We start from the raw sequence: 25,356 nt of genomic DNA, 5'->3' as shown, positions 1-25,356 counted from the left end.
ATTCGAAACTTAGGTTAGGTTAGATATTGTGACAGCCCAAAAAATTCGTAACTGGCGTCAAACCAGCAAACATTTTTAAAACAAACTGGATATATTACATCACGATAAGAACGTCTTACAAAAACGGTATCCAGATATTTCGCAAAGGCTCTTGGAAAAAAATTTGACACTCACACGTTTCACATTGCGATGAAACTATTTGGAGAAGCTTCGAAACACTCAGAATGTCAGCGGAATTGAACTGGAACATTTATTGATGTTTGATCGAAACTGGGATTAATCCCATGACTCTTTGTATACAAGGCGGACCATTGCACCATGTTAGCTTTGTAACTTACCTAGTTTAATTTCTTTAAATGAAGCTACTTTAAATCTGCTTGTGTGTGCTCAATAATCGGGTCTATAAATAGAATTGCTTGATGGCATGCGTTACTAGTTTGATCATGGCTATCGCGCTATTTGTGTGTTGATGATAATAAGAACTATTTGGCCCAGAGGATAGCGGTTTTGGCCACAAAACGTATGGTCCGTGGTTTGCTTCTTCGTCTGGACAAAATTTACATTTCAAAAAATGTATAAAATCAAATACTTTCTTCTACATTGTTTGTATTACCGAAGAGAAAGTGGAAATGTTTCTCTGAGTCTTTATTAAATTATTTGCACATCCTGTTTTTACATCAGCAACATTTATCACAAAATTTTTCTCCAAACCCACATTTTAACGGCGAAAAGCAAATGGCAATCGGTGTACTCTTTTGTCTAAAATTTCGTTGGGAGGAAAGAATTATTGTTGTTTTTGCATGCATATTTGGATAGAGCATAATAAAGAATTAACGGCAATGCTAATAATATTTATAAATAAATTTGAAGACACGTCTGTATAGATCTTCTATGATTGATAGTCTGAAACACAATTCACATAGAGACAACAACTCCGTTGTGGTCTATGATAGCAGCACTTTATTTCAATTAATTTAGTAAAGCAATACATAAGGAACAGACATAGGGGAATGTTAGTTGGAATGACAGATTTTTGAGTTTCATTCACTTACGACTTATCGAGAATGTGGACTCTTGCATATTCCGGGCACCTTCAACATGAGCAAGTCCTGTGGGACTATGTGGACCAGCTTCGCTTTTCGGAACATTGGCTGTACTTAGTAAAGTATGAGCAATGGGCTTTTGATAAGTGACTTCATTATCCAAAGTTTCTATGGTCAAATTTTTCATATTTCCGTTCACATCATTGGCGTTTCCATTACTCTCCTCGGTGGTGGGAACTTTACCATCCATGGCATCATAGACGAAAGGTGGGCGTACGGGCGTATTTAGGAAACGACCAAAACCTTCAGCAACACGTACATTACCATCTTCAACGCACACACGACCACGTACTAATACTATTTCGGGGACACCATGGCATACCATACCCTCGAATATATTGAAATCACATCGATGATGATGGGTATCCTTGGAAATGGTTCTTGTCGTATTAGGATTCCAGATAACGACATCGGCATCAGAACCAACAGCAATTCGACCCTTCTGAGGATAGAGATTGAAAATTTTCGCTGAATTGGTACTGGTGACAGCGACAAAACGACATGGATCTAGGATGCCAGCATGTACACCCTTTTCCCAGCACACAGACATACGGTCTTCAACACCGTTGACACCATTTGGGATTTTTGTGAAATTTCCCTTGCCAAGTTCTTTGTGTTCCTTATTGAAGGTGCAATTGTCACTACCAGTGGTTTGGAGGTCATCACTGTGGATAAATGTGTAAGCATTAGAAACCATAATGGAACTGAACTTCCGAGAAACAGAATAACATACTTGGCCAATAATTTCATCATAAATTCAGGTGTGGTGGGGTCTGGTCTCAAAGGAGGACTAAGAACATGGGCCGCTGCATGATGGAAACATTTGTTATGGCAATGGGTACCATCAGTACCCAAGGCAGCAGCCAAAGTTTCACCAAAAATTCCACGATTCTTATAACGTTGGCGGGCTCGGGCCAATTCAATGCCGGCAGATTTACTCATAACATGCACCACATATAAAGGACAGTCAACCTGGAAACAAAATAAAATTAGATTTTTCTCTGAGTACTCTCTAAATCTTTACCTGGTGAGCCAAAATACAAGCTCGATGGACAGCTTCGGCTTCTACTTCTTCTTGACGTGAAAGCTCATGACCTTCGGGTCCATTAATACCTGCCGACAAAAGTTTGCCAACATTTTTGGCAATTATATCACCATTTTCCGCATGGACCTAAAATACAAACATGTAAATTTAATAGAACATTCCATCTCGCCAGGTTCTCTTAATATTTTCACCTGGGCTACGGCACCTAGTTCACGTATACGTTCAAAACTATCCAACAGATCCGAATCATTTAACTGATATAGACCCTTATAGGCCATAAACATTTTGTACGAGTTGATACCCAGATCCTGGCATAGGATTTTCATTTCATCGGATACCAACTTGGACCACCATGTAACACCAACATGCAAAGCATAATCGCAGCAAACCTTAGGATCAGCCCAAGAGCGCCATCTGTGATATGCATCGATCATAGACTCACCCTTATCCGGTAAAACAAAATCAACTGTGGGGCAAAAAAGCTATATAAGAATTGATCCGTAATTTAAAATAGTTGGAATCTTACTTATGGTTGTAGTGCCACCGGCAATGGCAGCTTTAGTTCCATGGTAGAAATCATCAACTGATACTGCACCACCAAATTTCAATTGAAAATGAGTATGAGGATCTATACCACCTGGTATTACCATACGTCCAGCAGCATCGATTATGCGAACTCCGCCAGGGATATTGATTTCAGATGCGGGACCAACAAATCTGGATTGGAAATATGTTACAATAATCAATGTAAGAGGCTAAATTTGGCATTTCTATGTCGGACACGCATTGCGTTTCGGTCACGAAAAGTCTTTCCGCCAGGTTCTGGTTTAGGAATTAGCAAAAAGAATTAATTTGTATAGCCAAAAAAACTCGTAAAGTACGCCACGTATTTATTAAAATTTTTCGCCCGTTAAAATGTCTTAAAATTTCGAAATATGTATAAATTTTTGTACTTTATGAATGAAGAAAATTTTTGGCTTTGCGAATTCGTATATTCGAAATAGCTGATGTTGCCCACCGGTTAATCAGCCCGTTTGGTTATGGTGATAGTGATGGATTCTGTTCATTTTGATACCACCTTATCGTTTACCACACAATTATAGGTTCTCTGTAGAACCAATAAGATTTAAAAACCCTACTTGGTGGCTTAAGTTTACATTTTTCAGGTCCCCGAAGCGTGGAAAGACTCAAAAGTCCGCTGGAAAAGTAATGGCCTCTGTTTTTTGGGATGCGCATGGAATAATTTTTATCGATCACCTCGAGAAGGTTAAAACCATAAACAGTGATTATTATATGGCGTTATTGGAGCGTTTAAAGGTCGAAATCGCGGCAAAACGGCCCCATATGAAGAAGAAAAAAGTGTTGTTCCACCAAGACAACGCACCGTGCAACAAGTCATTGAGAACGATGGCAAAAATTCATGAATTGGGCTTCGAATTGCTTGCCCACCCATCGTATTCTTCAGATCTGGCCCCAGCGACTTTTTTTTGTTCTCAGACCTGAAAAGGATGATCGCAGGGTAAATATTTGGCTGCAATGAAGGGGTGATCGCCGAAAATGAGACATATTTTGAGGCAAAACCGAAGGAGTACTACCAAAATGGTATAAAAAAATTGGAAGGTCGTTATAATCGTTGTATCGCTTTTGAAGGGAACTATGTTGAATAATAAAAACGAATTTTGACCAAAAAAATGTGTTTTTCTTTATTAGACCGGGGACTTATCAGCCAACCTGTTATTAGGAGGTATAAATGACGTTAAGCTTAGAGTAAATGGTGGCGTTGTAACCATTGAATTTCTTCTGTAATATGTATTTTCCTTGTATGTCCCTGTGAACGGCGCAACCATATTGTTGAGAGATTATGGTCTTATTCGAGTCGAGGAGCACAGACTCCAAAGATTGGAGAGTGTCATGTGTACTATGCACTATCCGCACTTTTAGAAAAGGGATTTTCAACAATATGTAAACCAATATATTTGGCAGATCTGACAGTATTTTGAGTACCCCGTTGTGCCCATGTCTTTATTCCAGGTACAGCGATACCTTGTATAACCCTATTGCCATTGTAGCAGCTAATTGTGTGGTCAATATAATTAAAGGCTGTGAATCCCGTATGATAATTCGCTATTGCTTTTCTCGTTCATTCTTCAATATTAAGGTTATAGTCCCGCCTCTAGTCCAATATAACTCCTTTGTATTTTGTGAACTCGCCAAAAGGGCTTTTGAGGCCACTTAGAGAGATAGATTTAACCGTGGAAATCCTACGATTTTAACATTATATAACTTCCCAGCAAAAAAAGCGCCACCAAAAAAGTAATGAAAATGTTCTTTTTGGATCCGGAAGTGGTGCAAAATTGACGCAGAAGCGATGAATTTAACATGGGCTTGTCATAGGACTGAAGTCCTCCATTTCAACAGCCGTTGCACTGAATTTGCATCACTTCTTTAGGTGTGATCAGAATTCAATGTTTTGGATGTAAATTAAAAAATTCTGTGATATTTTGTCAAATAAATAATTTTTATAATTTTTTTATAATTTTTAATGGATTCTAACGGTTGTCGGAAACGTTTGATCTGAAATATTTTCAAAAATGCACAATTTTTTCAGATTGGATGTAGCATTTTTTCGACAAAATTTAAATGATTTGTACCATTTTATGAATTCTTACTCTGTTTTTAACATATTTGGAACAAAAAAGTTAAAATTACCCATTAAAAGTATGAAAAAACCAAGTTATAAAAAATTGAATTAAAAGAACTTCCTGGGTAGTTAAAATAAAGAACATCATTGGGAGTGCATCTTCTGGAAGTGCTTTTAAAGTTGTGCCTTTGGAAGAACTTCAAAATTTTTTGCTGGGTTGTAATTCTCCGAGTCCACGATTTACTTTCTTCTCACTCGTCCATTCCCCAGTACTCCGTAGGACACTTTGATATCATATATGAGTGAGTTTCCCTTGACTGATCGTAAGGAATTGGATTCAGATGTTACCCGGGGGCTATTTCTATTCCAAAAGTTTCAGTTCACAAATAACTTTTGAGTAAAGGTTTTAAAATATTAATAAAACAATTTTAGAAAATTTTTAAATATAAGACTCGGTCCTGCAAATTGTACGAAAAGCCATTCGAAAGAAAACCAGCCAATCGAATTAATTTGGGTTCTTGTATTTTTGAAAGTTCAATTAAATCATTTTGTCCTTATAATTAAATGATTCGACTTAAATCTAGGTATCTTTTCATGAAAGAATATTTTGTTTGACTAAGGTCAACTTGGCTTTAAGGACGTTTTTCACTTGAAACATCACATAATTTTTACTTCAAATCGAGTGATAGTACAGGAAGAAGAAAGCTAAAACACGAATAAATTATTTTTTTTCCTAGAATCATGTACGTAAAACTCATATTTAAAAGAGAATTGCGTTTTAAAGGTATCATTTCTTCAATTTACCGCTTCTTTGTCCCGAGATCAATACGAAATCATTACTGTAAAGACAACATCTTTGCACTTACACTTTTTTCCAGTGATATTCTATGTGCCGTCTATTTATTTAAATTAATTGTTGTTATAAGAACTTCGGACCGGCACAATTCATAACCGGCTTTTTAATTGTTTTTGTTTCATACAAATAAACAAAAGCATAAAACATATGGAAAATTAGAAGAAGATAAACTTACTTAATGATACCGTCTTCAATGTAAACATCAGCCTTAAATGTTCCATCATGATTAACGACCTGTCCATTTTTTATGTAGATTCGATTTTGGGCACTCTGCAAATGACAATATTGGATAGTTAATAGACTTAAAATCGATTTCCACTATAGAGAACTTACCTGTAGATGAAGAGGTACCTTCTTCACTGGCTTTGGGCTATGTAACATGATTTAATCGATCAATGTAAACGGTTTACTATTGCTATCCAATCGATCGCTTCAAACAATGGCCTTTGTCTTTCTCTCACTCTCTTCCACTCCCTCTCTCACTATGCCCAAATTTAGCTGTTAATATAGAATGTAAACAATGTTGGTGTTATTAACATGATAGTGTAAACTGCAAAACATCCAAAAAAGAGGTATATGAACTTTTTAGGTAAACAAAGTAATTGTGTACTAATTGCATTTATAGATATTAGGAGGGGTCGAAAATAGAGGTGTGCCCGTGAGCGAAATTTCACTCATACTCACGCACATTCACGAAGAAAAATGTTTATTCACGCACTATTCGTGTGGTATCCAATCACATTCACCCACATTCACGAAATGAGAACCAGTACTCACGCACGAACTGCTTTTAAAGACTCACGCTCGCGCACGATTCACGACAATCCACGTGAATCACGACTAATTCACGAGACTCACAACATTTTTCAAATGGGAGTGAGCAAAGGTAACAAAATTCAAAAATATAATACGAGTTCAGCAGCTAAATTAATTTCAGTTAACATACGATTTTTTTTCGTGAACGTGATTTTGCAGAAATTTTATTCACGCACATTCGCGAACCGATTTTATTTCTCACGCCTCATTCACAACTCACGTGGTTCACGCGTGTCACGAAAATTTCGTGTTACGCGCACACCTCTAGTCGAAAACAACTTGTCATAGTCTTTTTTTCAACGAGAATGTCGACAACCAATTTAATTTAACTTTATTTACTCTAATTAAATATTAATAATATATTTTTATTAGTTTTATTATTATTTCTTTTTATTTTATTTTTTTTTTTATATGAAATATTTAATATATCTTATGTTAATATTAATCCCTTTGTAGAAAGGAACTAACCTAACCTTATTTAATTTGGCTGGTAGTCTACACGGTTGAAAAAGACTGTTTTTCATATGTTTGGCTATAAACATTATATGTTTGGAACGCAAATTTTTAAACACAATATTTTTGAGTGCAAGCATATAATGTTCATAAACTAGCATAACATGTTTGGGACATACATGTTAATATGTTAGAACATATTATGTTTGGGACATAAAATGTTTGTAAATATAATATGCTTGAATGCAAACATATATTAATTTAGAAATAGCCTATAAACATATATGTGTTTAGTAGCTTCACGCAAAAAAATAATTCTTTCCTCCCAAACGAAATTTTAGACAAACAAAGTTCGTTTCTCATTTGCTTTTCGCTGTAAGGAAGTGTATTTGGAAGAAAAGTATATACTTTTTGTGATAAACGTTTATTCTTTTCCAGGATGTAAAAACAATTTCATAAAGACTAGCTCAAAAAAACATTATTTTCTTGCTAATTGCATTGTCCCTCACATCTTTCTCACATCCACGAGGATATTTAGTTCTTAACACCTTTTCCTGTAATACCAACAATGTAGAAGAAATTATACGATTTTATACATTTTTAAAATTTTTTTTACCTTTCGCCTGGACGGAGAATCGAACCGCGGACCATGCACATTGTAAGCCAACACACTAACCACTGAGCTATGTACCTGTTATGGTCATCAATAGATAAATATCCATATAAGTTATATTTATATAGCATAGCTTGCGGCGCCCACGAACCGAATAAACAAAGTTTATTTAACAGAAACAAACATTTAGTTTGGCACCGTGGAGCAGTGGTAGCTACGTCCGACTCTCATGCCAAGGGTCGTGGGTTCGATCCCTGCTTCGGCCAAAGTTTTTTTTTGCTTTTGTTTTTTTTTACATATATTCCAGATATATTCGGAAGATTCCGAAAAAATGTTCAACATTACATCGTACTATATTAAATTTTGAACTGTAAAATGTGTCTTATTAAAGACCTAAAGTCAGAAAAGAACAGTGTTTGATATAAACGAAATGGACTGTGTTGTTATTTCAAAAATAACTTTTTTTATTGAAAAAATAAAAATTTTGTAACAAACGAATTTTTTTGGTGATAAAAGAGTAAAATTTTCGAAGCAATTCAAAAAACTCTAACAAAAGAAAAACGTTTTCGGTACACGTTTTCCAAACGTTTTTTTTCTTTGCGTGTTGGAGCGCTATTTAACAGGGAGCGATATTGAATTAAGTTGGTGGTTGTTGCTTGTTATTACAAAATTAACATTTTATTTTTCCTTGGGCAATTGATCAGCTACTTCTTTGATCCTTACAAACTGTGTGGTCCGCTGTTCGAATCCCCGTCCGGCAAAAGGTAAAATTAAAATAAAATAAAAATCATAAAATTGAATAATTTCTTCTACAATGTTTGTATTACAGAAAAAGGTGCTAAGAACTAAAAAATCTCGTGGAAGTGAGAAAGATGTGGGGGAATATACAATTAGGCAGAAACAAAATGTTGAGCATTCAGGTCGAAAACCTATGTTGTTAGCACCTATATTACCTGTTTATTTTCATAATTAATTATGATTGTAAATATATAAATAAATAAATAAAATTTTGAGCACAAAACAATATTGTGCTCAAAATTTTTTTTAAGCATATAATATTTTCGGGTGCAAAATGCTTCCAAACATATTATATGTTCACATAATAACATATTGTTTTTCAGAAGACAACATTATTGAATTTGGATGCAAAAATACAAAATGTTTGGAACTTAGACTACCCAAACATATATTGTTTAGACCAATATGCTTTCAAACATATTATATATTGGAAGAGAACAAACATATAAATGTTTGGGCAATACCCAAAAATGTATATGCTTGAAGCAAAATATGTTTGGGAGTATATGTTACAGAAGCGATTTTTTGTGAGGGTGTAGATTTAACCCTCTAATGCCCCAATTTGTTTGCCAGCTGATTACATTTTCAATGTTAACGACACAAAAGCAAGAGAACTAAGCAAGAAAAATTAATACCGTAAAATTCAGCATATGCTGCAAAGCCTCTTGAATAGTTTCAAATAATATTTCTTTTTATTTTGCCTATTTTTTTTGTCTTAAGGTGTGTTTTACTAAAAGCTTCCTTATTAAATAAAGCCCGCCTATAGGCGGGCTTGGGCATTAGAGGGTTAAGTCTAGATAGTAGAGATGTGCACGTAATGCGCTTTACAGACTATCTGTAATTCCGGACGGAATGTCGGTGTTTGTAAAGAATCTTACGGTGTGTCGGATCGATACGACTTGTCGGCGATAACTAAATAATCGGTAAATGTGTTATCGATCCCATAAACATGCAGCAGTATCGATTATGCCTTCGGACTTAACTTATAATGTGCACAATATATGGGATATGTTCGACACGAGCACTGTCGTCCGGAATAACTGATAGTCTGTAAAGGGCATAAAACGAAAATGCCGTGACTCCCGAAAATTTTCGTGAATAACGCGCGATTCGTGAGTCACGCTGATGGCAAAGACGTGAGTGTGATTAACAAGCCAAATGTCGTTCGTGAGCGTGAGTCATGAAAATAATTTCTTCGTGAGTGTGCGTGAGTACCGAATTTCAGAAAAATACGCTCACGAAAATAATCCCGCCCACGGACATAAAACGTTTACGAGTTGAATTCATTTTCAATTTTAGTGACACATGGGATGGTAAGAGTTTAATAACGCTCTTGGTTTTAATCATGCTCATGTTTTCAGACACACCGATACAGTAAATTACTCATAAAATTATTCATGAGTCACGAAATTTCTCATGAGTTACGATATTTTTCGTGAGTCACGACATTTTCGTGCGTGATTATGCGTGAGTACAAAGTTTCTTTTCGTGAGTGTGCGTGAGTCCTACCAAACAATATCGTGTGTGAATGTGCGTGAGTAAGATTTGACCGTCGTGAGTAAAATATTACTCACGCCCACACCTCTACTAGATAGCTCCCTTATTTTAAAGAAGCAGCATCTTTGGCTCGGAATCAATACCAAAATCCTTAAGGGTTAAAGTCTTTGGATCTAAGTAATCTTTTTTTTTTTTTTTTTTTGAGTGTACCAGATAGACTGACATCTGAAATTTCGTTTATTTCCACACATTTATTTTGGCATTGGAATCAACAACATCATATAACATATTCAGTCACTTCAATTTCTAACACACCCACACCCTCAAAAAAAATCGCTTCTTTAACATATGTTCCAAACATATTTTGCAGGAAGCACATATATTATTGCATACTGCCGAAACATTAATATGTTTGTTTTATGTGAACATATTACATGTTTGGAAGCATTTTGAGCCAAAAATATTATATGCTTGGAAGAATTTTTCCCAAACACGATTGTGCTCATTCCCTAACATACTCGTAATTTTCACTTCCACGAATTTTTTTAGTTATTGGCACCTTTCTCTGTAATACAAATAATGTTGAAGAAATTATTCACTTTTATAAATTTTTTAAATTTTACCTTTCGCCTGCACGGAGAATCGAACCGAGGACCATACAGTTTGTAAGCCAACACACTATCCACTGGGCTACGTACCTGTTATAGTCACCAGTAGATAATTATCGTTTTAAGTTACATTTATATAGCATAGTTTGCAGCGCCCACGAGCCCATGCAAACATAACATTATTTAACAGAAACATACATTTATTTGCCACGTGGAGCAGTGGTTAGCATGTCTGCCTTGCATGCAAAGGGTCGTGGGTTCAATCCCTGCCCCGACCGAACATTTTTTTTTTTTTTTTAATTTACACATTTACATTTATACTATATTAATTTTTTTAAATGAAACATCGAAATGTGCGTTATTAAAGATTTATAGTCAGTAACAGTGCTTGATATAAACGAAATTGAATGATTTTTGGATAAAATATTATTTTTTATTGCAAAAATAACAATCTTGTAATAAAAAACTGTTTTTGTACAAAACTTTAAAATTTGGAAGGAATTCAAAAACTAACAAAAGAAGAACGTGGAGTCGAGTATAAACATACATACATAATTTTATAATATAAACATAAATTTATTTAGGAGTGAACAGTTTTTTACTAGCATTTAACACCATCGCTCTAAAATTCCTTTTATTTTTCTTTAATAATTCATTTTAAAGAAAATAAACTTTTTAAATTGTTTTAGCTGTAAAAGTCGAACTTAATGCCCGCTTTTATATTTGATGGTGTCCGTCAACTCCTCGTGGACTACTTTTTAATAAAGAGAAACTAAACTTTGTTTTTTTACATTTTACTGTGTAATTTTTCACTATTTCCTCCTTATTTCATTTTACCGTCCCAACTCTAAAAAGAGTATAGTGCCCTTTCGTTATTTTTATGAAGACCCCTGATTTCTTTTAACGAACCAAGAAAAAAATTGTGCCCATAATGCCAAAATGATAAACAAAACACATGTCCACACATACATAAAATGCTGCTCTCAAGGCGAAAACATAAGCTGTTTGTTTTTCAAATGTCTATTCTCTTGGTTCAGAATGTATATTCTCTTTATTCAAATTAAATAATATTTAGACTTAAACATATCAAATTTTTGGCCTTATCATAAAACAGTTTTCCGAAACAACATACAAGCGGTTTCACAGAAATTGTTCTCTTTTGACTCTTTTGCTTTGTTATATTGATATCTTTCGTCAACTCTCCCGGTTTCCATCTCTATTTCTCTCTATACTCTCTCTGTCGCTTTGAATAAAATATCACAACATATGTATGTTTAGTTGAAATTTGTAAATTTATATATGTTTGTATTCACACATATGATTTTTATGAAACATTCATGCCCCAAACATAATATATTCTAACATATTAACATAGATGTCCCAAACATTTAGTGTTAGTTTAGGAAAATTACATGTTCGCACTTAAATATATTGTGGTTTAAAATCGTGCCCGAAACACATTTTGTTTATATCGGAACATATGAAAAACATATTTTTCTAACAGTGCAGAGAAGGAATATGATCACCTCCAACATGTTTCAAGAGCACCATGTTACCTTTTCACAGCGACCATATAGCATTTTTGTCGCAAAAATATTCTTTTCTCGTCAAACATAATATGCTTTCCGACATCAGATACATAAGTAACATTTTGCTCTTGGAACATGGTTGGGGTGATCATATTCCTTCTCTGCGTGCACTTGGTGGAATCTACCCTGTTTGTTATCATAAAGCTTGGCAAACACACAAATAACTAAAAAAGAAAACTATTCTTTCAGTGTATGTAATTGTATCAGCAACGTCTCAATAAAAACAAATTTAGATAGTCTTATCAAATAAACTTTTATGGCTTCATTAAATGATGTTATATCTTAACGTTTTGATTTTAGAAAAAATCGAAATTTACACTTTCTTTTCGGAGGAGCAAAATTTCAGGCAAACGAAGATTTCTTTTGACACTAACTTTTTTCTTTCAAAGCAAATAAAAAAGATTAAAAACAATTAGTGCACCGCTTGAAAATCATTTATAACAAAGGTGAATTTCACTTCTCCAAAAATTTCGTGCCGGAAGAAAATATTTTTTCTAAGGGTGTAGATTTCTTTTAAAATCTTTGCCAAACACAATTATTCAAAATTTTATTTGCTCTTAAAGAAAATAATTTATAACAAAGGTGAATTTCACTTCTCCAAAAATTTCGTGCCGGAAGAAAGTATTTTTTCTAAGGGTGTAGATTTCCTTTAAAATCTTTGCCAAACACAATTATTCAAAAATAAATAACAAAAAATCTTTATGTCCTTTTGAATTTCACTTGTCTTAAAAAACAGTTCATATATGTATGTACGTATGATAATAATACTATTCAAAATTCACATTCACACTATATCTTTGTCGAATAATATGAACCTTCCTCCGGGGTAGTGCTAATTGATACTAATCATTTTGACAGCAATACGTTTGTGTTCCTCATCATATCACTCTGACTATTCCCAAATTGAATCCATCTGATACTGATAAGCAGCAAGTAGACCTCCCGCAAAAATAAAGTCAATAAATATTCCACTTTATAATTCGGATTGTGATTACTTTTTGGTGGGTTGTAGTCTCTTACAGATGTTATGGGAATAGCTTTTATCGCATTGGCGGGAGGGGTCTTGATGCATTTGATACGAATTTGAAGTGCTGATTAAAATATAGTGATATTTTTTCGTATAGATACTAAACTCTTTCGTTCCTAAATACACCCAAAAAAAGTATTGCCTGATGTCAGAAGGTAATTACATTATTCATAGGAAAAGTTTACTTGTATCAAAAAATTTTGATTTTCTCAAATACCCAGAAAGCCCATCTTTAAATTGATTCTAAATTTAACTTATTTTTATTGCAAAAGCATATTTGGTTTTAGTTTAGTTTAATTTAATTTTTTTTTTCTTATCTCAAGTAGGTCTTAAAAATTTTATGAACTAAACGTGGGTAGAAAATTCAATGATGAGTATAAATAACATAAGTTCAATATAAACTAAACCAACAGAACAATATCGTACGATTTCCAAAAATAATAAGAATGTAATAATGCACGGTTAAAACAGTCATGCTTTGCGCGCATAAAAATAGTTTCCTCCCAAACCAAATTGTAGACTAACGAAAATGGGTTGGAATTCTTTTTATTCAGTAAGTATCTTATATTACGATAAACGTTTACGTCGTTTATAGTATGTAAAAACATTTTCATAAATACTAGCTTAAAATTAGCCTTTTAATTTTCTGGCTAATCGTATCTTCCCTATATCTCTCTCACTCCCACGTGATTTATTTAGCTCTCACCACTTACTCTTCTGTAATTCAAAGGAATGTAGAAGCAAATATAAGATTTCATAAATTATATTTAAATTTTAACTTTTGCCCCAACACACACATACACTATACTGGGCCATGTAGCTCAACACACAAATAGATCTATCAATAAACTAGTGTGTAATGCACACACAAAATGCATTTAAAGAAACTTCGTTTAAAGACAACAAACAACTTTAATTGGTAACATCGGATGCTTCGTTGTTTAAATACGATACAACTTTTGGGTAGAAAAAAATCGGAAATAATGCAATTTTTCAATATATTCCTAAACATTTTGTAAAATGTTGAGAGGGTAGATTTACGATGTGTGTCATTGCATTGTAATTTGTTAAATTTTTACTACGAAATGCGAATATGTCTCATATTTACAACGTAAAGTCATTAGTTCTTCAGAAAAGAACAGCGCCTTATATAAACGAAATCGACGGGGTGTTAAAAAAAAAACTATAACAAACGATAAATGTTTGTTGCACCCGTTTTCCAAACTTCTATTTTTGGCTTGTACAACATCCCTATTAAGCCGTATTTGCAGTTTTTTATCTTTATACCAATGATTCAAAATCAAAGGTAATTTAAAGAATATTCTTATGAACCATTCATAGGCTTATGTAAATTAAGGAAAATTTGATTTACAGGAACTTATACTATTGGACGATCGATGATGAGCGGCTTTAATTAAACAAAAAAAAATATAATTGCAGAAATGTCTTTACGCCGTAGGAAGTTCATGATGGAAGCTTTTTTTTGGTAAAATGTACAAGTTTTAGGAAATTTTGTTTTTTTTCTTGTCTTCATTTTGAGTTAATTAAACAGACTGAAAAAAATATTGTCGTAAGCGCAGATATTTCGAATACAATTTTTGCAGCATTGAAGACGTATTTTTCTGAAAAAAAGTTTATTTACTTGATCTTACATGCAAAAATAATTCTTTCTTTTAGACAAACGTTTCCCATTTACTTTTCGCTTTAAAGAGATTTATTTGGAAGAAATTGTATATATTTTTTGTGATAAATGTCGATTCTTTTGCAGGATGTAAAAACAATTTCATAAAAACTAACTGAAAAAATTTTTTTTTTTCTGGCTAATAATATAGCATCTTCCCTCACATTTTTCCACTTCCACAAGTTTTTTTTTTCTGAAGTACAAACAATGTGGAAGACATTATTTGTTGTTGTTTTTTTTTAATTGTACCTTTCGCCTGGACTGAGAATTGAACGGAGTTTGTAAGCCACTATCCACAGTCTACTTAGCTGTCATTGTCATGAATTATCGCTGTAGCCATTAACGTACAAGCAACACATAATACGATTATATTTACATCGTTTTGGGCAGTTTTGGGCGCTCACGAGCCCATGTAAATAAACTTTACCTACCAAAAACATACCTTTAGTTGGCCACCGTGTATCAAGGGTTAGCTTGCCTGCATTGCATACAAAGGCTTGTGGGCTCAATCCCTGCTTCGATCGAACAGCAAAAAGTTTTTTTTTTTGGAAACGGAAATAATGTAATTTTGCATATAAAAATGTTCGGAAGATTCCGAAAAGATGTTCGATATTACATACTACTGTATTAAATTTTTACTATGAAACTTCAAAATGTGTCTTATTAAAGACTTAAAGTCAGAAAAGAACCCACGTTTAATGTATAAAGTTTTTGAGACATTCTTGGGACAACGAACATTTTAATGGGCTGTGGAAAATTTCGAAAAAAAATAATAAAATTTAACTACCAACACATAATATTTTGTACTAAAAAGTTAATATGTTAAGGATATACAGATTTACTTAAATAGTGGATTCTACTTATTAATCCCGTGATTACATGATATCCCAAATGACATCCCTAATAAAGATTCATTAGAATAAAATTTGGTCATATTTGTTTTATATGTACTACAGAATGAGAGATTAAGAGTATAAATAAGTACATTGACATAAATAAACAACATTTGCACATAACCTATCAAGATCCGGCCGGTTTGTACTAGTTCTTGGTCAATTGGGTACAAAGACATCGAACATATTTCAAATATGTTTCAGGTTGATGCCATTTGAAAAAATTGCTATAGCCGTTGTTCAACGCTATTTCTATTCCTACATCTCTTTTTTGAATCAGCAACAACAAAGGAAGGAGGTGAGAAATTGGCTGTGGTCATACCAATTGTCGATGCGATCATACATTTTCGATTTTTTCAATAGTTTATGTTATTTTACAATAATAACCCCAAAAAAAAGTAATTTATGAGAATATAATATTAATTATTTTTTGTTTTATTTCTCCTGTGTGATCCTCTTCATGTTTTTTGTTTATCTTTAAATTTTGCAACATAAAGCTTACACAAAAAATTTTAATATGAAGTGCACACAGAAAAAATATATGCATGGATTTTATTTATAATATTTGATTTTTTTGAAAACCATGTATTTTGTATTTGTGAAATAAATTTTAAAGCAAATAAAAGAAAGACGGGCATCGCAAACGTCGATCTTGTTACATTTTATTGAATTTCTTCGAAAAGGTCAAACCTTTATCACCAAAAAACATTCTTTGTTACAAAATTTATTTTTAAAAATATTTTTGTTCTTGTCCTTAGTTTTCACATACTGTAAAAGAGTCAACGTTTATTACAAAAATGCTATAATTTTCTTCAAAACAAACTTTCTTACGGTGAAAAACAAATGGCAAACGATGCTTGTTTGTATACAATTTTGTTTAAGAGGAAAACAATTATTTTTTTGCGTGTATAGTGGCAATATGCATTCTCCCCGAACTCGATGAAAATTTTATATAATTAAATTTGATACTTTAACATGGTGTGACAGGTCGTGTACTTCTTCCGTGATCATTCACTACACTGAAAAAACAGTGAACCCACCAGGAAGAAATATTTTGGTTAATTTTAGAAAATTTAGATTAGTTTTTGAAAATTTTAGCTAATACATATTTTTCGACAAATTTAAGAAAATTTATTTGACATAATTAAATTTTTTCACTTGTTAAATAAAATTTTGTAGTTTGAAAGAAAAAATTGGAGTTCAAAATTGCAAAAATGTCTTTAGTGTCATACGAAGTTCAAGATGGACCCAACCATGTTTCTGATCATCATGTGCAGAGGAGTCACGCTGATGGATATGGCGGGAGTGAGCGTGATTAACCAACCAAATGTCGAGAGTGAGCATGAGTCATGAAAATAATTTCTTCAAGACTGTAGTAAAATTCGGAAAAATACACTCACGAAAATGATACCGCTCACGAACATAATAACGCTTGAACACCCTCACAATTGTAGTGATACCTACACCGAAAGAATTCTCTTCGTAAAATAAGGGGGAATAATCGATAAAAGTACGAAATGTGTCATTGTTTTACATTCCAAGAAACTTTTCAATAAACGAACGGAATATTTACATAGTTACCGAAACCATATACATTAGGTTTAGGTTAGGTGGCAGCCCGATATATCAGGCTCACTTAGACTATTCAGTCCAATGTGATACCACATTGGTGAACTTCTCTCTTATCACTGAGTGCTGTCCGATTCCATGTTAAGCTCAATGACAAGGGACCTCCTTTTTATAGCCGAGTTCGAACGGCGTTCCACATTGCAGTGAAACCACTTAAAGAAGCTTTGAAACCCTCAGAAATGTCACCAGCATTACTGAGGTGGGATAATCCACCGCTGAAAAACTTTTTGGTGTTCGGTCGAAGTAGGAATCGAACCCACGACCTTGTGTATGCAAGGCGGGCATGCTAACCATTGCACCACGGTGGCTCCCAAACCAGATACATAATTTTTGAAAACATAGAACGGGTGCGACAAACATGCTCCATGTTCATCGTCCAAAAATAACACTTTGCTCTTGAAACATGTTTGGGGTGATCATATTCCCTCTATGGGTGTAGACATTAATAAAGAAATACACTCAAAAACTTTATTAAAGACAATTTTATGTCGCAACCGAAAAATTTTCAACTTCAATGAAACTTCTTCGTAATTTAAACGAAAATGTTTCGTAAATAAATATATAAATTCCTAAAAACATTATTATTTTGATTTCAACTTAAAGCCATGCGTTGATAAACTACAAGAGTAACTCGACGAACAGACGAAAAGTATGTTTTCCAAATTGATTTGGGCAAAGCCCTTTAGACTGCAAGATGGATAAATGGACGATCGTTTCGGAACTATGACATTCCTTATCAGCGTAAAAGGAATTTAGGCGTATATTGCAAGAAATAGGGAATTGGACCATGTTGACTAACTTACATCTGTTATGGTGTTTAAAACAATTAGGTTGGTTTACCAGAGGAGCCCTATTCGGTGGGTTAAATTGGTATATTCTGGATGGAAAAAAACACATTCCTCCGTAACGAAATTTTGGACAAACAAAGTATTTTCTTTAAAAACAAATAACCCCGAATTTATGCTAAGCGTTGTAATCTTTTTTCATATGCGTTTAAAGAAACTTTTGTAGCAACAAAAGAAAACTTTGTGTAGTATCGAAGAAAATCAGGCTCACACTACAACTTAGCCTAAACTACAGGTACAAAAGGCACTATTTCGGCCATCTACAATGGTTTATATTTGCATTTATTCCGTATTGCCACTTAAATATGGCCCGCATTCGATCACATTGAAATACAATGCTTTCATAGTTTCGAAATTTTGACATTTAAAATTTTTGTAATAAACGAAATGCGGCATCGTAATGGCGCTGCACCACTTCGAAACCCACGTAAACTAGAAGGAAATGAATACGTATAAGAAAACGAAAATGTTAAAATTACACTACTTGAGTAGTGTTTGAAATGTTCGCGTGGACACAACCAACCACAGTCATTTGGTGAATGACACCATTGCTATGTAGACCAAATAATGCGAACATCAAAAAACATTTTCCTCATTTTTTATATTTTACATATAGTGAATATATGCAACAATTTTTTTTGTCGAATTTTGGTCAAGGGCTTTTTACTCTTTAAATTTTTTCACAAATATGTTTTAAATGTGTGTTTGCAACATAAATTTTACTCATAATTGATTAATGTAATTTTACCAGAACACTATATGTTATTTAATAAACATCGACCAATTCTGATAAATTTCGAGAATATTATGTGGAAATAATTCCATTCAATTTTACATATCTTGATTCGTTCAAGTGGCAACAGCATTTCGAGTTGTGTGAAATGTTGAGTACATCGTTTCTTTATAATGGTTAGTTGGAGAAATCCATCATTTATTTCAAAACAAGTAAGGAAAGTCTAATGTCGGGCTGGGCCGACTATATTATACCCTGCACCACTTTGTAGATCTAAATTTTCGATACCATATCACATCCGTCAAATGTGTTGGGGGGCTATATATAAAGGTTTGTCCCAAATACATACATTTAAATACTACTCGATCTGGACAGAATTCGATAGACTTCTACAAAATCTATAGACTCAAAATTTAAGTCGGCTAATGCACTAGGGTGGAACACAATGTTAGTAAAAAATATGGGAAACATTTAAATCTGAAGCAATTTTAAGGAAACTTCGCAAAAGTTTATTTATGATTTATCGCTCGATATATATATGTATTAGAAGTTTAGGAAAATTAGAGTCATTTTTACAACTTTTCGACTAAGTAGTGGCGATTTTACAAGGAAAATGCTGGAATTTTGACCATTTTTGTCGAAATCAGAAAAACATATATATGGGAGCTATATCTAAATCTGAACCGATTTCAACCAAATTTGACACGCATAGCTACAATTCAAATTCTACTCCCTGTGCAAAATTTCAACTACATCGGAGCAAAAAATTGGCCTCTGTGGTCATATGAGTGTAAATCGGGCGAACGATATATATGGGAGCTATATCTAAATCTAAACCGATTTCAATAAAATTTGGCACACTTGACTACACTACTAATTGTACTCCTAGTGCAAAGTTTCAACCAAATTGGGGTAAAACTCTGGCTTCTGGGACCGTATTAGTCCATATCGGGCGATAGATATATATGGGAGCTATATCTAAATCTGAACCGATTTCTTCCAAAATCAATAGGGATCTATTCTGAGCCAAAGCACATACTTGTGCCAAATTTGAAGTCGATTGGACTAAAACTGCGACCTAGACTTTGATTACAAAAATGTGTTCACGGACAGACGGACATCGCTATATCGACTCAAGAGCCCACCCTGAGCATTTTTGCCAAAGACACCATGTGTCTAACTCGTCTCCTTCTGGGTGTTGCAAACATATGCACTAACTTATAATACCCTGTTCCACAGTGTGGCGCAGGGTATAACAAGAGAGATCGTTTTTAGGTATTTTTCCTCCTAAAAACGTCAACTTTTCAATGAAGTCATTTTGTTCTTATTGTTTAGTGATTTTGATTTAGTGACTTCAAAATTGATATTATTACATGAACTATGTTTGACTATGGTCAATTTGGCTTTAATAATTCCGAAGAATTCACTCTTCAACACTTTATTTTAAAGACGTTTTTACTAGAAACGTAGCATAATTTGTTTGCTAGTATCAGGTATGCAAATCTTAAATTTAAAATATTATTGTGTTTTAAATGTATCCATTCTTCATTTCACCGATTTTTTTTGGCTGGAAATCAATACCAAAATCGTAAAGACAAAATCTTTGGAACCGGGTAAGCTTTCTTTCAGTGCACTGCCGATTTAACCGATAAAATGATCACAATCTCTTCTTTTTTTGAGATCTGATAAAATCCGAAAGAAGTGTTTTCTTTTCTTAGGAATTAAACAAGCAAAGTTTTCCTTTGGCGCTAATTTATTTTCTTTAAAAGCAAATAAAGATATAAATTCGAATTTACTTGCCTTAAAGAAAATACTTTGTAAGAAAAGGGAATTTCCTTTGTCCAAAATTTCGATGAAATTTTGTATGTTTAGAGCCGAGATATTAACCAGGTGATGAGCCAAATTTTGAAACCCTATGTGGGTCTCATTTTTATACCCACCACCATAGAATGGCGATGGGGGTATACTAAGTTTGTCATTCCGTGTCTAACACATCGAAATATCGATTTCCGACTATATAAAGTATATATATTCTTGATCAGGGAGAAATTCTAAGACGATATAAGCATGTCCGTCTGTCTGTTGTAATCACGCTACAGCCTTGAATAATAGCGCTATCGTCCTGAAATTTGGCACGGATGTGTTTTTTGTTTGCAGGCAGATCAAGTTCGAAGATGGGATATATCGGTCCAAGCTTTGATATAGTCCCCATATAAACCGACTTCCCGATTTGGGGTCTTGAGCTTATAAAAACCGTAGTTTTTATACAATTTGCCTGAAATTGAAAATCTAGAGGTACTTTAGGACCATAAAAAGGTGTGCCAAAAATGGTGCCCATCGGTCCAAGTTTTGATATAGTCCCCATAAAAACCGACTTCCCGATTTGGAGTCTTGAGCTTATTAAAAACCGTAGTTTTTATCCAATTTGCCTGAAATTGAAAATCTAGAAGTACTTCAGGACCATAAAAAGGAGTGTCGAAAATGGTCCGTATCGGTCCATGTTTTGGAATAGCCTCCATATAGACCGATCTCCCGATTTTTATTCTTGGGCTTCTATAAACTGTATTTTCTATCCGATTTGCCTGAAATTGAAAATCTGGCAGTATTTTTGGACCTTAAAGAGGTGTGTCGAAAATGGGGTGTATCGGTCCATGTTTTGGTATAGCCTCCATATAGACCGATCTCCCGATTTTACTTCTTGGGCTTCTAGAAACTGTATTTACTATCCGATTTGCCTGAAATGGGAAATCTAGAGGTATTTTGGGACCATAGGTTAGGTTAGGTGGCAGCCCGATGTATCAGGCTCACTTAAACTATTCAGTCCATTGTGATACCACATTGGTGAACTTCTCTCTTATCACTGAGTGCTGCCCGATTCCATGTTAAGCTCAATGTCAAGGGACCTCCTTTTTATAGCCGAGTTCGGACGGCGTTCCACATTGCAGTGAAACCACTTAGGGAAGTTTTGAAACCCTCAGAAATGTCACCATCATTACTGAGGTGGGATAATCCACCGATGAAAAACTTTTTGGTATTTGGTCGAAGCAGGAATCGAACCCACGACCTTGTGTATGCAAGGCGGGCATGCTAACCAAACACAAGGTAGTGGGTTCGATTCCTGCTTCGACCAAACGAAGATTCTGTCAAGTATAACATAATGAACTGTGCAAAGATTTCGCAATCGATAAAAAAAATGTATGTATATGGACAAAACTATTTTTTAATTTTTTTAAAGAAGTACTGCTCCTGAATATCAAACGAAAACCCAGCCGAAAGAAAAACAGTCACTCGAATACAAATCAATTTCCGTTTTTGTATTTTTGAAAGTTCGTCTCGTTTGTATGAGAATATATTGGTTATCAACAATGAGTATTTTCAAAATTTTGGCCTGAGAATTCATTCAAATGTTAACAATGTTTTTACTTTTTTCTTAGCACATTTTGTATTCGGTCGTTTTCTACTCGACAACAAAATGTAAAGTAACTTGCCTTTCGACATAGAGGAACTAAAATCAATTTTCTTTCGTTTGAAATACGATAGAAAGCTCTCCTTCGATAAATTAGAGCAGGACATGAATTTGTGGGCCGATATGAACTCATAGATTTTCAACAGATTTTAGTAAAAAATCAACATTTTTTTATAACGACCTTAAATCCAGTTCGCACTGACTTGGTCCTTGCAAATTGTAGCTAGGTCCGGAACACTTTCTAAAGTAAATAAAATATAAGTGATAACATATAAGAACTATTTTACGAGTATGGTTTTTTATAAATACTTTACAATTCAGTATATAAGATGCAAATTGTAGAAAATACATTTCCTCGCATTGCTTTACAAATTTTTCCCAAAATTGTATATAAAAACAAATTTGTGGCGTATATGTAACATACATATGTGAATTCGACAGGCAACTTCAAATAATTTTTTCGACGTGAAACAAAGTCAAATTAATTTTTTAGCTGAAAAACTTGGGAGGTTTGGTACCACTGGCAAAAATCTTTTTGAAGGGAAACCAAGAACATACTCAATTATCACATTTTTTGCTAATGCTGAGAGTAGTAAAACTTTGCGCAGAAAAAGTAAACTGTTTTATAGCAAGAATAAACTACGCCGTGCGAAAGAAAATTGAACTAAATTGTACTCCACACACAGAAAAAAATATCACCAAAATATTCCCAATTAAAAAGTTGAATGCAGTTGAAAACTGTTCGAATTAAAAAATTAATTGATATTATTTGTCTTTTAATCAAAATAGAAGCATTGAGTCAATCAAGTCAATTAAAAAGTTAATTGATACAAAAAAAAATAAAATGTAACCAATTTTTTTTTGCAATAAAAATAAGTTAAATTTAGCATTAGTTTAACGACGGAATTTTTTCGATGTGTTTGCTCGATATAATGTTAAAGGAATTTTACTTATACCAGTATCTTAGGTTTGGTAATTTTACGAGTTTAATATTGTGATTCCAGGTAATGCTAAAGGAATGTCATGTGGTTACTCAGTTTTGCTTAAAGGTAAATCCTATTAAATATATTTTTCGGTTTTACTCACACACTTGGTCTATTTCACTTATTCTTTTTATCAGAGAACACTTTTAGTTAATAGTGTAGGCAGACATATGGGAATTCGAATTCTATTATCCGGAAAATTTCGTAGAACAAATGGTTATAAATTTTTTTTTTGGGGTGTGTTTACTTCGAAATAAAAATATCATGACAGATTCTTAAAATAAATATTCTGTTTGTGTTTCAAACTACACCTTATTAAAAGTTCAATATCAACAACAACAACAACAACACAAATCTTTTACATTTATTTTTCACAATAAATTCATATATATAAGTATGCGAGAAAATATAAAGTGAGAAATCACAATTTTCCGAAAGTGGATGGTAAGAAAAACATTTTTTTTGCAATGAACTAAAATCTGCAACTACCTTTTCACTTTTTTACTTTTTTTTCAAATAAATAAATTGGTTTTTATTTATTATTTTGTTTTCCAGAAATATCGAGCCCGTTTTCAATGTTATAAAACAATTTTAAAACACCTCCGTCGATTTTTCGCCGCTGGTTTTTCTTTTCGAACCGAACACTTTGAATGAGAAAATAGGAAAACTAGAAATATATACGAAAATATTGAAACAAACCGACACAGAAAATAACATAAAATTACTATTCTGATTTAACAAAAGCTGTGGCGCTCGTCTAAACACACCTCCCCATTGAATCTAATCGACCTCACCAAACGCATCATCTCACCGAAAGAAAATTAATAGCAGAGCAGTCGCCGATAGCAGCGACGTCAAACGGCTATGTTCACAACGTTCGCGAGAGAAGAGAAAAAAACAACGATTAGCGACTCACGAAAACGCCGCCTTGATCTACCTCATTGTAGATGCCAGTATTTACAATTTGATCGTCATAATTTTAACGATTCTTTGTAATAAAATCGAAGATAATTGAGGAAATTAATTGGAGAAATCGAAAGTGATTAAACAGTTTTCTTCTTTTTTTAATTTTTTGAGGCACAAATACTTTTTCTATTTTTTTTACGTAATGTGTAAGACACCTAAGGTGTGTATGTTTGGTCGAATATCTATCTGACTGGAAGGTCTTCCAAATAATTCTTGAAGGTATTAACCAATCAGTTCTAAATTTGGTAAAGTGTTGACACAACTTGAATGGAGTTCGAAGTTCGGTTTTATCATCCATGCACCTCTCGTATAAAAATTAATTCATAAGCGAAAATACAGGTTAGTTGACACGAAGGTACTATTAACTCAATTTTCATGTGAAAATATATTTTATTGATTCAAGTGTGAAAACTATCTAAATTTTGGAATCCACTAACGTTTGCTCTACACAAAATGACAATTTCATTAAAATTGAGGCAATGAGACAATAAAAAATGTTCATTAATAGCACGAAATGCTTCGCTATTAATAAATCATAATCATAATGAGATTGTTTCATTTTCTTAATTTTAATTAGAAATTTCGTTAATATTACGAAATTTATCCTCAATTCTTTAAAAAAAAAACGAGTTGAATTTATATGACAGTGCGTCGGTTGTTGTGATGAAAAATTTCATTATATTTATTAACATTTTCATAGTCTAAATGAAAAATTCTCATTTTGTAAATTAAAAAATATCTTGAACTCAATTTTAATGCAATATTCTTTATGTGTATATACCCTAAGGGAAATTGGTGCAAATGGCCACTGACGGACCTATTACTGAACTGGTATCGGTGTTCCAGTTAGTTGCAATTTTTAAATAGTCGTAATTTATTGATTTCCGTACTCGCTTGATATTAAAATCTTATTGGATCTACACATTTAGTGAAATAAAACAAGTATATACAGCAGTAAGTTCGGCAGGGCCGAATCTTATATACCCACCACCATGAATCAAATATAATAATTTCCTTTGAAAATTTTAGTGGGGTTTGATGACAATATTTTCCCAAGCAGATCAGTTCAACCAGTACGCTTCCCGAAGATAAATTTAAAGATTTTACCTATGAA

The 25,356-nt window shown here is 33.4% G+C and overlaps 1 protein-coding gene across 4 annotated transcripts in view; it reads right to left on the bottom strand.

Moving 5' to 3' along the window:
• The window catches only part of CRMP (Collapsin Response Mediator Protein), a 39,547-nt gene extending 15,556 nt beyond the window's left edge, over window positions 1–23,991 (bottom strand). Inside the window, exons 1-8 of one of the 4 annotated variants that reach the window (XM_075290844.1) lie at window positions 23,766–23,991; window positions 5,979–6,143; window positions 5,821–5,915; window positions 2,675–2,865; window positions 2,340–2,614; window positions 2,128–2,274; window positions 1,837–2,075; window positions 1,053–1,768 (exon numbers count right to left, since the gene is read on the bottom strand). In XM_075290844.1, coding sequence (XP_075146959.1) covers window positions 1,053–1,768; window positions 1,837–2,075; window positions 2,128–2,274; window positions 2,340–2,614; window positions 2,675–2,865; window positions 5,821–5,915; window positions 5,979–6,026 — 1,711 coding nt within the window. In that variant the 5' untranslated portion in view covers window positions 6,027–6,143; window positions 23,766–23,991. Of the gene's footprint in view, window positions 1–1,052; window positions 1,769–1,836; window positions 2,076–2,127; window positions 2,275–2,339; window positions 2,615–2,674; window positions 2,866–5,820; window positions 5,916–5,978; window positions 6,144–12,801; window positions 12,904–23,379; window positions 23,462–23,765 lie in introns of those variants that run through there. The other 3 variants (XM_075290847.1, XM_075290846.1, XM_075290845.1) reach the window with 3 other exon arrangements.
• Window positions 23,992–25,356: the final 1,365 nt, after the last annotated feature.

The sequence above is a fragment of the Haematobia irritans genome, chromosome 1, assembly GCF_050003625.1.
Source record: "Haematobia irritans isolate KBUSLIRL chromosome 1, ASM5000362v1, whole genome shotgun sequence".
NCBI classification, from domain to species: Eukaryota; Metazoa; Arthropoda; class Insecta; order Diptera; family Muscidae; genus Haematobia; species Haematobia irritans.
The sequence above is the reverse complement of the archived record's forward strand: the minus strand, read 5'-3'. Positions and strand labels throughout refer to the sequence as shown.